The following is a 14,923-nucleotide window of genomic DNA, read 5'->3' as shown; positions in this document are numbered from 1 at the left end:
GTGTTTTTAAAGAACCCTTCTGGGTACTTTCATTGCACTTTAGTGATCACAGTGGGTAATTTGACTCATTGCATTCCCCATAAGTAGATTGATTTCCCTCTTGAAATATTGATGTAGTTTGTGTACAGCATTTGTTATCAGAGGGACTAACAGTATGGTTTTCTCATCTCCAGTTGTTGATGAGACAGTCATCTAGCCTCTCTTTACAGTCCACAATTAGAATTAAATACTTGGAGGGTAAAATTCCTCTGATCTGTTTGATATCACTGCTTCAGCAAGAGATGACTCATGCTGGAAATGCCAATTCCTCTCCAATGAATATAAAGGCATCATTAACTGGGGTGTAAGTACTGCTCAGGATTAATCCAAGTATGAACCCTGACTGTGCACCAATACTCTGGAGGGCTTGATGCTGAGTAAACTTCAGACAGGTTATTCCACCCTTAATGGATTCTTGGTGTTCAATAGCAAATGTACAAATATAGCCAGAAGGGAGCACTAACCACAAGAGTCATCACTGAGAATAAAACAGCTTACATTCTGACAGTTTTTTGAGTAAGAATTTGGATAACAGTGAAATCACACTGCACCCAGAAAAAAGAAATGTTTTTTTGGCTGAAATCTTATTCTTTTGGTGCTGAAAACTAAAGCCACGGGAGAGTGAGAAGTGGCAACCAAGCTTCCAATCTATAAGTTTGGGATGAGCTAGAAAAGATATCAGTAATTAGGAGAGATCATGCACAACTCATGCTGGTGAGGAACGGTGATGTGGTTAAGGACAAAGATGTTGCATCCATCAAGGTGCAAACTGATGAGAGGCTGCATAAGAATGTGATTCATGTGGATAGACAGAAAGGTTGTGTTGGTGAGATGTTATGCTGGAAAAAGATCTGTAAGATAGCAGAGAAAGGAGTGAGTTAAAGATAACAGTCAAACCACTCTACTGAATGCCTAGAAAGCAAACTTAATTTACATTACTTAAGCTACTGCACACTGGACAATGATAATTTTCAAGGAAAACATGAATTTACAGTGCAACTTGAAATAAACAAAAGCAAAACTCACCCAAATTGTAAATATTTTCTAAGCAAGGAAATAATACTGGGACAACAATGCTTCTTCTCTAACAATGCTCCTCTGAATACTTTTTTCTTCTCGATTTTTCTCCTTCTAGTTTTGCTCGTCCAGGCAAAGGTTCATGGCTTGGTAAAGGCAACCTGGAGGCAGGACAAGACCAGTCCAGTATGTCATTAGAAAATCTGGTGTTTGGAGCTGGCTACTGCAAACCCACTTCTTCAGAGGTAAGGAGGATGAGAAATGATGTCCTGCTTCAATTCCATCACACAGAGCATCCACAAAGTCTGTGGAGTTTTATATTTCCTGTAGAGGGATTTTTTTGAAGAACAACCCTTCAAACATTTCTGCATGAACCATCTGGCACTTGGCTACACAATTCCTGGGTGTTCAGCCCCCACCTCCATGGGCCATTTTATGGTTCAAGATATATGGATATACCCCCCAGGGACAGTGACACTTTTAACACAGGATTCACCTAACCAGGTGTCTGCTAGAAAGTGAAATTAATTATTCAGGAAAAGGTCCTGGTTTCAGTTCTTGTGTATGACAGTCAGAGGATATGAGTCATTATTAAGGATGCTATGAAAGGAGGTTTTGTGTCCAGAGTAGTGTGTGTGTTGGTGACAGGGTGTTACACACAATGTGACAGTGCCACAGTTAGTGTGTGTCTTTGATGTTGCTACTTACCACAGGTAAAAAGGAGAGCTCATTGTGCAATTTTTAAAAGAAAGTTGGTTGTTTTAAAATGATTATTGATTTTTGCTGATCTCTTTACTAATGTCTTTTTTATGTTTTTAAGTGCTATGATTTGTCTTGAATTTGTTTTTTAGTTGTTTTTTTCTTTTTGTCAAAAATGTTTCCTCAGCTCTAGAAACTCACCCCAGAATATTGCAACCATTAACCTGTTAAGAAACCTTGAATCAAGGCTTCTGATTAACATGCCGCCCTCAGCTTCCCTCAACCTTTTCTGTCAAAACTTTTCTGTATAAATATTAAAAATATGCAAGCCTAGAGCACTTGGTGCAGAGGAACTACCAGGGAATTAACGAGGGCTGAGAGAATGTTTGGCCTGAGGCTGCTGTCCCAAACATTGGGTCAGTGTATGCTTTTGGCAAACAAACTGACCTCAACCTCTGCCTCTCTGGTACACATCATAGACATTTAAATAATTGTTTGTATTTTAGGCCAATCTCATTACATTAGAGAGAGTCTTCTATGGAGAGTGGTGCCTATTTTCATTATCCTCTAGACAAGTTGAAATAAGAGAAATGGAAAGCTCTCCCCTCCCATTTTTGCTTTTAGTCTCAGTGGAAAAAACCTTGCTCTGTTATAATTAGAAAAAAAAAAAAAACAACTTATTTCCTTCCTTACTTTCTTCCTTAGCTGGAAACTCTATCTTCTACCTATCTCTGTTGAATAATTTTTTTTAATGGCAGGATAATTGTGATGAGTTGACCTTACCTGGAAGCCAGGTGCTCAACAAGACATTCTATCATTCCCCTCCTCACCAGGACAGGGTGCAATAGAGAAAAATTGTGGGTAAAGATAAAATCAGTTTAATGAAGCAAAGTCAAGGCCATGTGCAGAAGCAAAGGAGAACAAAAGATTCATTCTTTCCTTCCCATTAGCAGGTGATGTCCAGTCACTTCCTGAGAAGTGGGGCTTCAGGGTGTGAATTGGTTTCTCTGGAACACAAACATTATAACAGTGAATGCTCCCTCTTCACCTCCTTTTCCTCAGCTTTTCATGCTCAGCACACATCCTGTGGTGTGGTGTATCCCTTTGGCCAGTTGGGTCAGCTGGCCTGGCTGTGTTCCCCCCCGCAGGATTTTGCTCACTCCCACCCTGCTGATGGGGAAACGTTGGAGACAGTGTGGTGCTTGATACCTTGAGAAGGCTGACCTAGAACAGAGACCAAACGGAGTTAAAGAATAAAGTAGGGATTATTAAAAGGTTTCAATGGATACACCTTGGGCAGCACAAGAGCCCAGCCAGGGCTACACCCAAGATGAATCCAACATGGTCACAAAAAATGGGCAACCAGTCATGAGGTCTCTCACTTTTATAAGTTCTGGTCCATTTGCATATTGGAGGTAATTGTCCAATTACAGCTTTAGTTTATGAAGTCCCATCCTTCTTGTTTTCTCTCTTCAGTTCATGATGTTTATGCTCTTGGGCATGAGATTTGGATCATTTGTCCTTGGTCCCCAGCTAGAGAAGGAATTGTTTTGTCTACCTGCTCTGTGCAGAGACCTTAACATCCCCTAATATGAAACTCAGAACTACACACTGAAGCAGCACAGAATCTGAAAAATAAACCTGAGCCATCATGCTCAGCAGGAGCCAAAGCACTGCAGTGCCACCAACACCTCTGCAGCCACCAATGCCCAGAACAGCACTGGGAGGGCTGCCATGGGCAAAGTTAACTCCATCCCAGTCAGAGCCAATACAATTATTATTATCCTAGCAGATGAACTATGAAATACCGAAAGGAAATTTCTCTGCCAAGAACTGGCTTTAGCACACTGCTGCCCTGCAGTCATCAGAATGCCACACACCAACCATCATAAATATAATTCTGCACAGTCCACATGGCCAGATGTGCATTTGCTTAGCTTCAGAAACCTCCATAAGTCATGACATCTGTTATTGAGTTGAGTGTTTTCATTTAATAGACCATGGTGGCCTTTTTTGCCTCTGCATGATGCATGATAATGAGCAAAAGCTATTTTCTCTTGTCTTAACTTAAAAAATAATTCAGAGCTAGAAGAGAAACTGTTGTGGGGCTACACCTAACTCCAAGCAAAGGGCATGAGACTGACTGCTGGTTTTTATGGAAGTTTATATCAGGCTGTAAGGAATTGAAGGAAGAGGAGTAATATTAGTTCTTACCTTGCTGAAGTGCTCACCTCTGGGTCAAGTTTTCTTCCATCTAAAAAATTGTAGATATGATTCCAGGTTGTTTGAATGTATTTAATAAACTTCAATTGGTTTGTAAAATTTTGCCTCACAGCTAGTGGGCATAAGAATGGATTCTATACTTTTCATGAAATTAAAATCCCCAAAACCTGCAGACCTCTCTGATTACTTTATGTATATTTTTGTTTGGACCTTCTCTACTGCATGTCTGAATTAGTAACTGTTGAATAACAGAACTCAAAATATACCATACATATTTCTGTTTGTAAACAATTCTGATTTGAAGCAACTGGCTAAATCTAGGGTGAAGCATTAATAGATCTTGTCTTCGAAGGCTGACATAGCTTCACTGAGAGGCAGGACATGGGAAAATCAATTTTATAGGGATGTTGGTTACTTTCCTTTTATATCATAAACTGCCATGGAACATTTAGTCCATGGTTGGACTATGGACTATGGATAGTTGGTCTATCCAGTTTTTAGTTTGAATAGTTCTATTTTCATCTCCTTCTACATTTCATGTGCATTTCTGGGTTTTCTTTGATCTAAGGAATCTCCAGGCTTAAGCTCTTAAAATGCATGTCCTGAGCAAGTGCTTTCTGTTTAGTATCTTTTCTAGGGAACCAAATCTGATTATTCAGTTAACTCAAGGACTGAAAACAGTCAAGACTTTCATTATTTTAGCCTTAGTTATTGTGAGTAAACCAAAAAGAGCTTATTTTTCCCCTGACAGCTGCAGATAGATTATTCTTCCAGAATACTTTACCGGAATACTTCAGAATTCCAGTGTAGGAACTCTAAATGATTGCAACCTTTTCCCCAGGTCTAAGCATAAAACCCCAGGAAAGGTGTAGTTTGTGGAGTCTGAAGCTTTACTAATTTCCCAATTTATTCATTTTCATAGGTTTGGTATAAATTCTACAAATTCAAGAAGCAGATTGGATCACAAAAGTAAATTTTGCTATCACTAGTGTCATCATATGCAGTAGATGGATTAGTGGCATGGTGTTTTGAGTTTATGCTGCAAGGTTTTTTTGGAACCAGAGGGGAATGTGACCAGGGGAGCTTTCTGTGAGAGGAGAGAAGAACTTTCCCCTACTTTAAAAAAATTCACCATTCATGCTTCAGAAAAGATTCGAACACAGTAGAGTAGTGGCTGGATTTGCAGTAGTCTTAAACCCTCAGGAAAGCCAGAAATGTGCTGAAATATGATATTAAAACTGCCAAATTATGTTTTCCAGATATTTCTTGAATACAAAATGGAAGACTCTTACCTTGGTATATCATATATAGGTCATCCTTTCCATTTATCCTCTTTTTTCCTGATAGGACTAGGAGGCATCAGAGAGTTAATGCTCTTTATAGGCCTACAGGTTGACTGTGGAAGTGCTCATTTAGTTTATGTCACTAATTTGCTTTTTCTCACTGAAAAGGCAACTGACTGCCTTAATTTTTAAAGATAGTCTGCATCAATCAGCTTTTCTTTCCACTTCCTAACCCAATCTTCTGCATTTGGGCTGCTGAGGTGCCTCTGCTTAATGACAGATCCTGAAGGGTTCTTGTTCTGCACTTGTGACTTCTCACTGTGGAGATTAATTAATGCCAGCAGCTTTGTATTGCACACGTGCATTTTCCCTGGATCTCACCAAATTACTTCTGGACATCACTGACACTTTCCTCATCTCCTGGCTTAACAGAGTAGTTATAATAATTAATTCTATTTAAACCTAGGTGATTTTTAAATGTCTTTCTGTCTCTTCTCATTCCCCTATCTAGCAAACAGGGAACTTTTCCCCTTTCCTCCCTCTCTAACATTTTCTCTATATCGATACTGCACTTTTCCCATCAAGCACAATTAAGACAACAAAGATATTTGAAAGAAGATATTTTTGGTTGTCAGACAAATATGAAGAAAGACAATTTTGTTGTCAAAAAACTAGAAGAGAATAATCTACAGAATAATAAAATCTATGAAATAATAAGAAGCACTAGAACTTTTTCAAGTGATTTTCAGCCCATAACCAATGCTCACAGGGAATATATATCACTGTAGATATGTGTTCAAAATAGGATCATATCTACTGCAGTCATGGGAGATGGCGGTGGGGCGAAACCACTTCATGAGCTATGTGTGATTGGTGTTCCTTTGGGGAATCTGAATTCCCCTCTGTGTCTGCTAAATTGCTTTTCTGTGTGAGAAAGTTCAAGGGGTTGTTTTGGATGTTACAAGGTCTGTGTCTCAACTCCACACTGACTCACTCTTTCAGGTGATCTCAGCTGCCCTAAGAGCCCTAAGAGCAGTTTTATTTATCTACAGTAAACTGTTCCTTTCATATCTGCAAATTGAGTGGTCACTAACACTTCAGGATTTCCGTGCCTTACCCAATAGCATAAACCTCTTCTGTGTTCACTGTTGTCAGGCTGGTTTAATGTCTTTGTAATACTGTGCATCACATGCCTGCTGTGTTATAATCAAGTTGAATCAATGGCATACTGGGGATTATTAATAAACTGTACTCACAGTAATCTTATTTTCATTTGGCTAGCAGTTGCACTGCAGATAAATTGACTTCTAAGTAATCAGATTGATTAATCATATGATTTCTAATTAATAAGGTGCTGGTGTTTGATGAGAAGTGTTCTTCTTTCATCTAGCATTGATGCAGCAATCCCAAAAGACATGAGGTTTATGCCTGGCATAACACAAGAACCAGGAGTGTCATTCAAATAAAATTTGTTGATGATAAATGTTCTTTTCCACAGACAGTTTGCTAATATTTTCATCTTTTCAGCAACATATGCAAAACCTGAGGTGTTCTAGCCTAGCGCCAAAACATTTTTCAAACCCACATTTTTATGTCTCATAGCAGTCATCTGTGGTTTAGTCTTCTTTTTTTCCCTCTGTAGTTATGGATCTTTGGCCAAATAGTTAACGTTTTCAGCTCTTGAAGTGAGAAGACCCTGAGATTATTTCAGTTCATTAGAGCAAAGGGCTAGTAACCCCAAAGTTGTGGATTTGATCCCTGTCCAGGCCATTCACTTAAAAGTTCAGCTTGATGATCCTTGTAGATCCCTTCCGGCTCAAAATATTCTTTGATTCTGCAGTGATTGTGCATTAGAGATGTGCCCAAATAGGATCTATTGTGAGAATTGTAATATCTAATATGATTCTGTGGGTCTAAGACAGCTGCCACATATTACTGTTTTTTTAAATCAATATTTTAAAAAATCCCAGTATTTAAAATAGCTTTTAGTTATAACTTCTCAAGGTTGTGTGCATCAGAATTTCATCTAGTATTGTTAATTTTACATTGAAATGCTTTAGTTTTCATCTCAGACTTCTCTGCTTGGGTGTGAGTCTTGAACGGCAAACACTTCTTTCATGTGTTAGGATGCATTTGTAATGGGTGGTTTTAAAAGATTCCTTGGGTGTCTTGCTGATGCAAATGGTGATTAGCTGTGACTGGGACTCCAGCAGATGTCCAACACATAATTATTCTGAAACACTAAGACAGCTGATATACTGCTCTTTATAAAGTAAAATGACAAGTATCTTTAATTAGTATGTTCAAGGCACCATTTGTGATAATTACTGATGAAATCTTTAATCTTTGGTTGCCTGAAGATAAATGGCTGATCTCTAGAAAAAACCAAATGATCTCCTAGCTGTAGCAGAAAATATGTGACTAATAATGTGACAATAACTGGTTTCTTTAATCACTGGCATATTTCTTTTCTGTGGTTCTTACTTTCTGATCTGACATGTGCAGCGTATAGCAAAGCAATGATCTGCATTTTTATAGAGCTCAAAACTGAGATAAATTTGGGTTTAGGCCTGAAACATGGTGTTTAAAAAGCCTTGCAATCTTTTTGCTATGAGTGTTCAATGAAAATGGCATGAAATCACCTGGAGTTTCTCATGAGACTGCAGATGGGAGGGTGATGGTGACTTGTTCTGGAGAAAATCCTTGGAATTGCTCATATTGGACTGATATTTTTTTCCTTTTTATTAAGCAATAGAAGTTTCATAGGAAATTGCTCTTTTCATTTTTTTTTTTTTTGCTATTTTTCTGCATTGTTTATGTATTGGAAAAAAATCAGATTGTTGCATTCTCTTTCCAAATCTCATCTAGACTTACATAACTGAAAGTATTTTTATAATGGCTGATTTAGAGGGTTGTGAGTAGTGTGGTAAAAGGCAGACTAAGCATGGAGAACATATTTCTCTTTCACAACTACTATTACATTTATATACTGAAGAATTTATTTGGCTTCCCTCACCATAATTTCTCACTTTGTCGGCATCCATTTTTGTGGTTCACCTGGCTGACATTCTTTCATTTTAAGGTATTCCTTTCTAGAGAGTTCAGCATTGATCTTTCAGGAATTTTTTAGGAAGAGGCTTGTGCAATATATTTTTTTTTCTTTATTTTTGTAGTGCAATAGCAGTGGAAACAGACCTTTTACCCCTCACTTCAGGAGCTGGACTTGGCTGCTCTCTAACTTTTGAAAGAATGTTTTATTATTCACTTTTTCTTTCTTCTCGGTATTTTTCCCAGTGGTACCTTGCTTAAAAATCACGTTCACATTCCCTGAGAAGCACTAATCTTTGGCTCCTAAGGCACAATAGTTCCCACTGACTCTGATGATGAGAGAGCTCCTGAAGGGAGACCAAACCATCTCTCACAGCTTCTGAGCTGCTGGCCTTTCCAGGGTGGGCAGAGATGCCAACACAGCACAGGGGAGGGAGATCCATCATCTGGAAGCCAACCCTTTGCTATTGGCAAGTGTCCCAGACAGCAGCTCAGGGTCTGGGGGATAAGAAAAGAGAATCCCTCTTATTCCAACCACTTTGGATTGTTTTGTGGAAACAAGTCTTCAAGTGACAGGAAAAGCCTACACCTCTATTCACAGCTATCATGTCAGGCATAGTGACCCAAGAAACATCTCCACAGCTGATAAGAATTATTAGTTTTGGCGCAATGCTAGGCAGGAACACTTAGAAGTGCAGTCCCTGCAACATCAGTTTGTGCAACACCAACTGACTCCATTCAAATGGACTTATATTTTCTCCAAGGATCAGAAAAAAATTGGCAGTGTGACAATCAGGTAAGAATGGGCAAGATAAAGAGATAGATCAGTGTATTATGATTCTCAAAAGCACTACCAGAGGTAAATAGCAGGAGACAAAAGTTTAGCCAACAAAGCATTTTTGGTAGTTTTATGGCAAAATAAGAATAATTTTAGAATCTCTTCTGGAAGATGACTTAATCACATATCCAGAACCTGTATTCAAATGTCAAAAAGAAAAGAAATTTGTGTCAAAACTGGATAATGCTTCAAGGAAGCTCTTTGCAAAACCAGGAAAAGCATGTGAATATTCATACAGTTACACACATGAGTACTTGGGTGAGAATATGGGTCTAAAGACTTATTTAGGGTAAGCCAGACACAGTCAGAGGAAAATGAGTTTACACTAGTTTTTTGGCTGGCATAAACCTTGAGAAATCAAGCTTCCAGTCAGCCCAGTTTTACCATAGTATTTACCTGTGCTGTTCCCAGCTTCACAGTATGGTATTTGAACAGGGTCTGATAGATTGTTAATATCTGTGCACTCAATCCCTGCATGATCCCAGATTAGCTGGGTGTGTTGAAGGAGCTGCAGTATTTTTCATCTGCTGCCTCTGGTTCCAAGCAGATCTGATAAGGTCAAGACAGATAAGCCTTTACTCATCCCTTTCTTCCTTGTCATGGAATGGTTTGGATTGGAAGAACTTTTCAACACCATCTAGTCCAAACCTGCAATGAGCAGGGTCATCATCAAATAGAACAGGTTCCTCAAACCTGGCCTTGAATGTTTCCAGGGATGGGATGCTGCCCTGTTCTTCTAAGTTCTTCTAAGTCTTCTAATGTTTATATTTTTGTAATGGAGTTTCTCATGCACATTTATGCAAATAATCATTGTTTTTACATACTTTTCTGGAGAAAAAGAAAATTAATAAACTATTAGTTTGACTAGTGTCATTGGAGAGGTGGCAATTTCATGCTCCAATCCAGAGTCACTTTTCAAATTCTATGTATATCAAAGTCAATAATAAACTTCCCTTCTTTTTTACCTTAGAAGTTCCAGCGTGTGTGTCATTTTATTTTGTGTCCTATTGCAACAATGGGACATTTACCATGTCTCTGGGCAGTCTGGTCCAGTTTCTCAGCACCCTCATCACAAAATATCTAGTTTAAATCTGCTCTCTTTTAGTTTCAAACTATTAACCCTTGTCCTATCCCAACACACCTGGCTATAAAGCCTGTCCCCATATTACTTATAAGTGGCCCTTACGTGTTGAAAGGCTGCTGTAAGGTCTCCCAAGATATTCCCAAATTCTTTCTGTGGGTAGGATAAAACCAAAGTCAGTTGAAGGCATCATATATCTACTCTTTGATGACCCAAGGCAGAAACCATTGCCATCTCAAAGGTTTTTGTTAGGCCTGGGTGCAATCTGCAATGTCTCTGCTGGAATTAGTTCTTCCTGGCGGATGAGAATCAAGGGTGAAAGGCTGAGCAGGACACCAGGACACCCCCAAGGCAGTGCTCAGTAATGTTCATGTGGGTGGTAAAGCTCTGGTTCTGCTCTGCACATTGTGTTTCTTTTGTAAACAAATACAGTTCAACTCTCCAGAGCTGCCAATCAGTCTCTTTCTCCACTGCTGAACTCATTAGAAGTATTTTATTTAATGCCATAAAATTATGGGCTACAGAATAAATAGTAAGCTACTCATAGCTCATGAAATTTGATTGTCTTTGAGTGTAAATTACTTGAGGGCTGGTATATGTACTATGCATAATACAGGAGGTATCTATGGGGCTATGAAAATGAACCTGTGAAGATGTAATATTTATGCAAATTTATACAGTTTCAGCTATTCAAAAGTTCTCTATTTTGTTGTGGTAAATTATAACATATCAATGTAATTCTCTTAAAGTAACATACCCAGGAAATATTCTGATTAGCCATTATTTCTGTTTCAGTGTTTGAACAGAAATTGTAGATTTCTGCAGTGATAAAAAGGACTGTATATTATTTTATCATTGGCTTTTCCATTTGATGTATGTTTGCATGCGTGTGAAAGACCTATAAATGATTCATTGCCTGAGAGTGTCATAAGTGAAGACTTCAGGAATGTGGCATAATCACAGGATTAGACATTGAGCTGTTTCCTGGCAGCAAAAGGCATAGAAACCACATCCTCCTCATCAAAGAAACCAGACCAAAATTACAGCACCTGGGCCAAGGAGGAGCAATTTGTGTGCAGAGCAATTTTTTGCAAGAAGGAAAGTGCCTTTAATCCAGGCTGTAAATGATTTTTTCTGAGTGTGATTTGAAATAAAATAACAAGTTAATACTAATAAAATAAAATAATATTCATTAAAAAACAGGTTTTGAAACATTTCTAAAAGAAAAATCTAATGGATCTCATTGGGTCACTCTGACAACTCAAATTACCTGAGTGATGAGACTCTGATTCTCAGAATTATCTTCAGCAAAATAAGTAGGGAAGTAATGAAAATTGATTTGGCTTGGTTTTGCAACAGACCTTGAAGAATGTTCTCACAACAGATCTTCTGTTGATTATTTTTACACAATAATTATTTTTCACAATGCAATAATGGAAAAAATTCAGGTAACCTGAAAAAAGGCCTATTTAGACCCAATAAAAGGATTCTTTTTCTCTCCATTTCTGTGGCCCATGAGAGAGCTGGTATAACACATTGCCAGAAGGTGCTTCTGTGAACTTTGTAGGATTTGTCACAATTGTGCAAAATGACAGCACTGACACAGCCCTTGTTCTGAAGGGAACTGTGAGGGCTGTGATATAAACCAATATTTGGGTAATTTGAGGAAGACTTTTGCTGGAAGGAATTCAATTTCTGAAGCTGTCAGGGCTTAGGTTTTTATTCTGTTCTCTTTGTTTACCTCTGTCTCCTCCGTGAGCGTCAAATTCTTGACTGTGATTGCTTGCAAAACACAAGACTTGTTGGATTTCTCTTCTGATCTGGTTTGACAAAGACTATAGAAGTCAAAATCTTTTACTCACCTCTTTGGGGAAAAATAGAAGTCAATCATGAATCAAGTACAATGTCTGGGATATGCAGGAGCATTTGTAAATAATAATAAAAAATAACAGCCCTGTCAATAGAGACATGATTTCTTTCCACTTGCATATGAATCATAGGAACCTACTTGGTAACACTTGTGGCTGAAGGAAACAATAAAACAAAAACTCTGCCTTGGTAACGAAATGTCAAGCTGCTTAAAAAATGAACTCATAAAGGTTGAAGTAATTTTTCACTGTCAAAAGACAGTTAAATATTTCCTCTTTAGCCATTGTTTGACACTGTTGCTAATGTTTAAATTTGCTAAGATGAGGAAAAGATCAGAAATAGTGTTGTGATTGTTTCATTTTTTATCTCCATTTGTGAACACAAAGGTAATTAACCAGCGTGCAGCAACTGCTCTGATTATAGACATTTCAACAGTGAATTCTGGGCAAAGCTCTCAATAAATAGATTTGGGTGGGCATGGTTGGCACTGTATCTCTTCCCTCCTATGAGAGTCTGTGTGATCAAGAACCAAAATAACCTACTAGAAACTTATTTTCAGATCGTACCTATAATTTCAGAAGTCAAGCCAGTGGTAGCAAAATGACAGGGTTCAGTGATCTTGGCCACCTGCTGTGGTAGCCTGGAAAGCAAATGGTGCAATTCATAAACTGCTGCTAAAAGGCACTCATGTCTATAGTCTTGTTATTAAAATATTTCACAATTCTTCTTATGACACCATACTGTGTTGTAAGACTGTAGATATATGTTCCCCACAACTAATTCCAGTGAGTGTTGATAAAAGCAATGGCTCAGCCTGTGGGATTGATGTGGAATAGAGCCAAATAGACTTTTTAATTTATTTTTTTAATGTATATGTCCTCTTTGAATTTTAGCTTTCTTAAGAGAAAGAAATATATTCTATTTCTTATTGTATTTCTATGATGCTTGAATCATGGTCCTCAGATTTTGCTTGTGGCAGCATCTAGCTCATAAATGTGTTTTCTACAAAATTTGAACAGAAAATGAGGAAATTCACCACCTCCTTGAAGTGAGACCTAATTTTTATCATCTCTTTCGTATCCTTCCTGCATTTTTGTTGTGTCTGGTTCTTTATATATTCCTTTCTTTGGACAGGAGGATTCCCGTCTTTGCCTTTGAGTCTTTCCTTCTGCAGAAATGGTGCTCCGGTGTTTGAAGTAATTCAAATTCTTCCTCCATACACAGACGTATTTGTAGCTGAGAATAGTTTTAAGACAGTAGCAGGTTGTGAGGCTTTTGGGCCTTTTGGCTTGAAATGGCAGCTTTGTGTGCTTCATGTGCTCAAGGTATCCATGGAATTCAAGCACAGCTTGTTGGGGAATTTCAAATAGCCCCAAATAAGTTTTCATTGGCATGATCTTCTGCATAAATAGAGCAAGAGTGGTTGCAATAGGGACATTTCATTAATGAGACTGTTCAGTGCATCCTGTGCTTAGGGATAGGATATCAGGATAACCCTAACCAGTCTGATTTCATGATAATGCTCTTCCTTAAAAATAGAACTCATCAAATATTTGATCACTTTGATATTTAATTTTGAGGCAGTTCCTGTCAATTTTGGAAAGGTAAAAAAGGACCCAAATTTCAGAAAGCCCGAATGGAACATCAATAGACAAGTGCAGGGAGAGTTGGGTTATTTCTAGAATCTGCCTGACAATGCAATGTCAGCATTGGTTCTCCTCCTGTACATTGTAGCCCACTGACATGACATTTTCCTAGCAGGAAAGAAACCCCAGACTCTGTGGTCAGAGACAGAGTGGTGTGACTGCTGAGTTGAGTCCACCAGCTCTGTGGGAAGCTGTGAAACAGGCATATACTATAATAGGTTCGGAAAATATTTCCATATGAACATCCTCTCTGCATCCTAATTTCACTGCTCCCCACATTAAATAATTGCTATGGTGTCCTGTGCTAAGTTACATGACTCAGCTTGTGTCAATTTATCTAAATTCACTGTGAATAGGTGAGTTTAAGATATGATTTAATTTGTGTTTGTAGCTCATAATAAAATTGTAAAATGTTTGTTGTGGTGCTTAAGTGGCAGGTCTTGAAATGTGAAGTCACAAGGACTAGACAGCTTGCAATCACTAAGGAAAATGTCTTTGGAACGGAAAAGAAAAAAACCAAAAGAAGGGTGTTTCATTTCACTTTGAAGAAGGAAATACTTCTTTCTAAGTTAACACGTTTCTTTTTTTCCTGTTTGGGCAGTGAACTGTAAAATCAATTATTCCTGTAGCTCTTGTCCTACGTGAACAGAGATCCAAGCCTGAAGTCACTTTCTCTCTGGCAGTGACTGTCAGCACATAATAGAGCCTGGCATTTCTAAATAGGAAGCTGCAGTCCTCATTGTTTCTTTTATTACATAAAAAGCATGTCAGAGTGACCATTTACTTTGTGTCTGTCCTTCAGAAGGCAACACAGAGCCAAGTACTTTGGTACATGCATTTTGATAGAAGTTCACTGTGTTTAATAGCAAATTCTACCAAATACTATGAGAGAAAATTCACCTGCAAGAGAACTGAGTTTAATTTGTTTGTTAGGTCCACACTGGCCCACATGCATTGGCAAAGTCTTCAGCCAGCTCTTGTATCGGCTGTCGCCATTCTCTCCTGTGAGGACAAAATGAGACCTTCCCTTCCCTGCTCACCTCTTCACTTCCATCTCAGGTCCCTTCAGCTCCTAATTTTCCTTAAGAGGATTTCCAAGCTCACACTGGCCCCAAAAATACATTATCTGGGGCTGATTGTCAGCTTCTTGGAGTCAGCAATTACTGCTGAGTGAACAATC

General features: G+C 38.4%; 1 protein-coding gene across 5 annotated transcripts in view; it reads left to right on the top strand.

The window, feature by feature from the left end:
* The window catches only part of FAM135B (family with sequence similarity 135 member B), a 200,287-nt gene that overhangs the window by 142,394 nt on the left and 42,970 nt on the right, over positions 1-14,923 (top strand). For all 5 annotated transcript variants that reach the window (XR_012583565.1, XM_074557459.1, XM_014275756.3 and 2 more), the window contains one exon: positions 1,175-1,301. Coding sequence is in view for 4 of the 5 variants with exons in the window: in XM_074557459.1 (XP_074413560.1) it covers positions 1,175-1,301 (127 nt within the window). In the remaining variant the exon portion in view is untranslated. The remainder of the gene's footprint in view (positions 1-1,174; positions 1,302-14,923) is intronic.

This window comes from Zonotrichia albicollis, chromosome 1 (assembly GCF_047830755.1).
Source record: "Zonotrichia albicollis isolate bZonAlb1 chromosome 1, bZonAlb1.hap1, whole genome shotgun sequence".
Taxonomy (NCBI): Eukaryota; Metazoa; Chordata; class Aves; order Passeriformes; family Passerellidae; genus Zonotrichia; species Zonotrichia albicollis.
The sequence above is the reverse complement of the archived record's forward strand: the minus strand, read 5'-3'. Positions and strand labels throughout refer to the sequence as shown.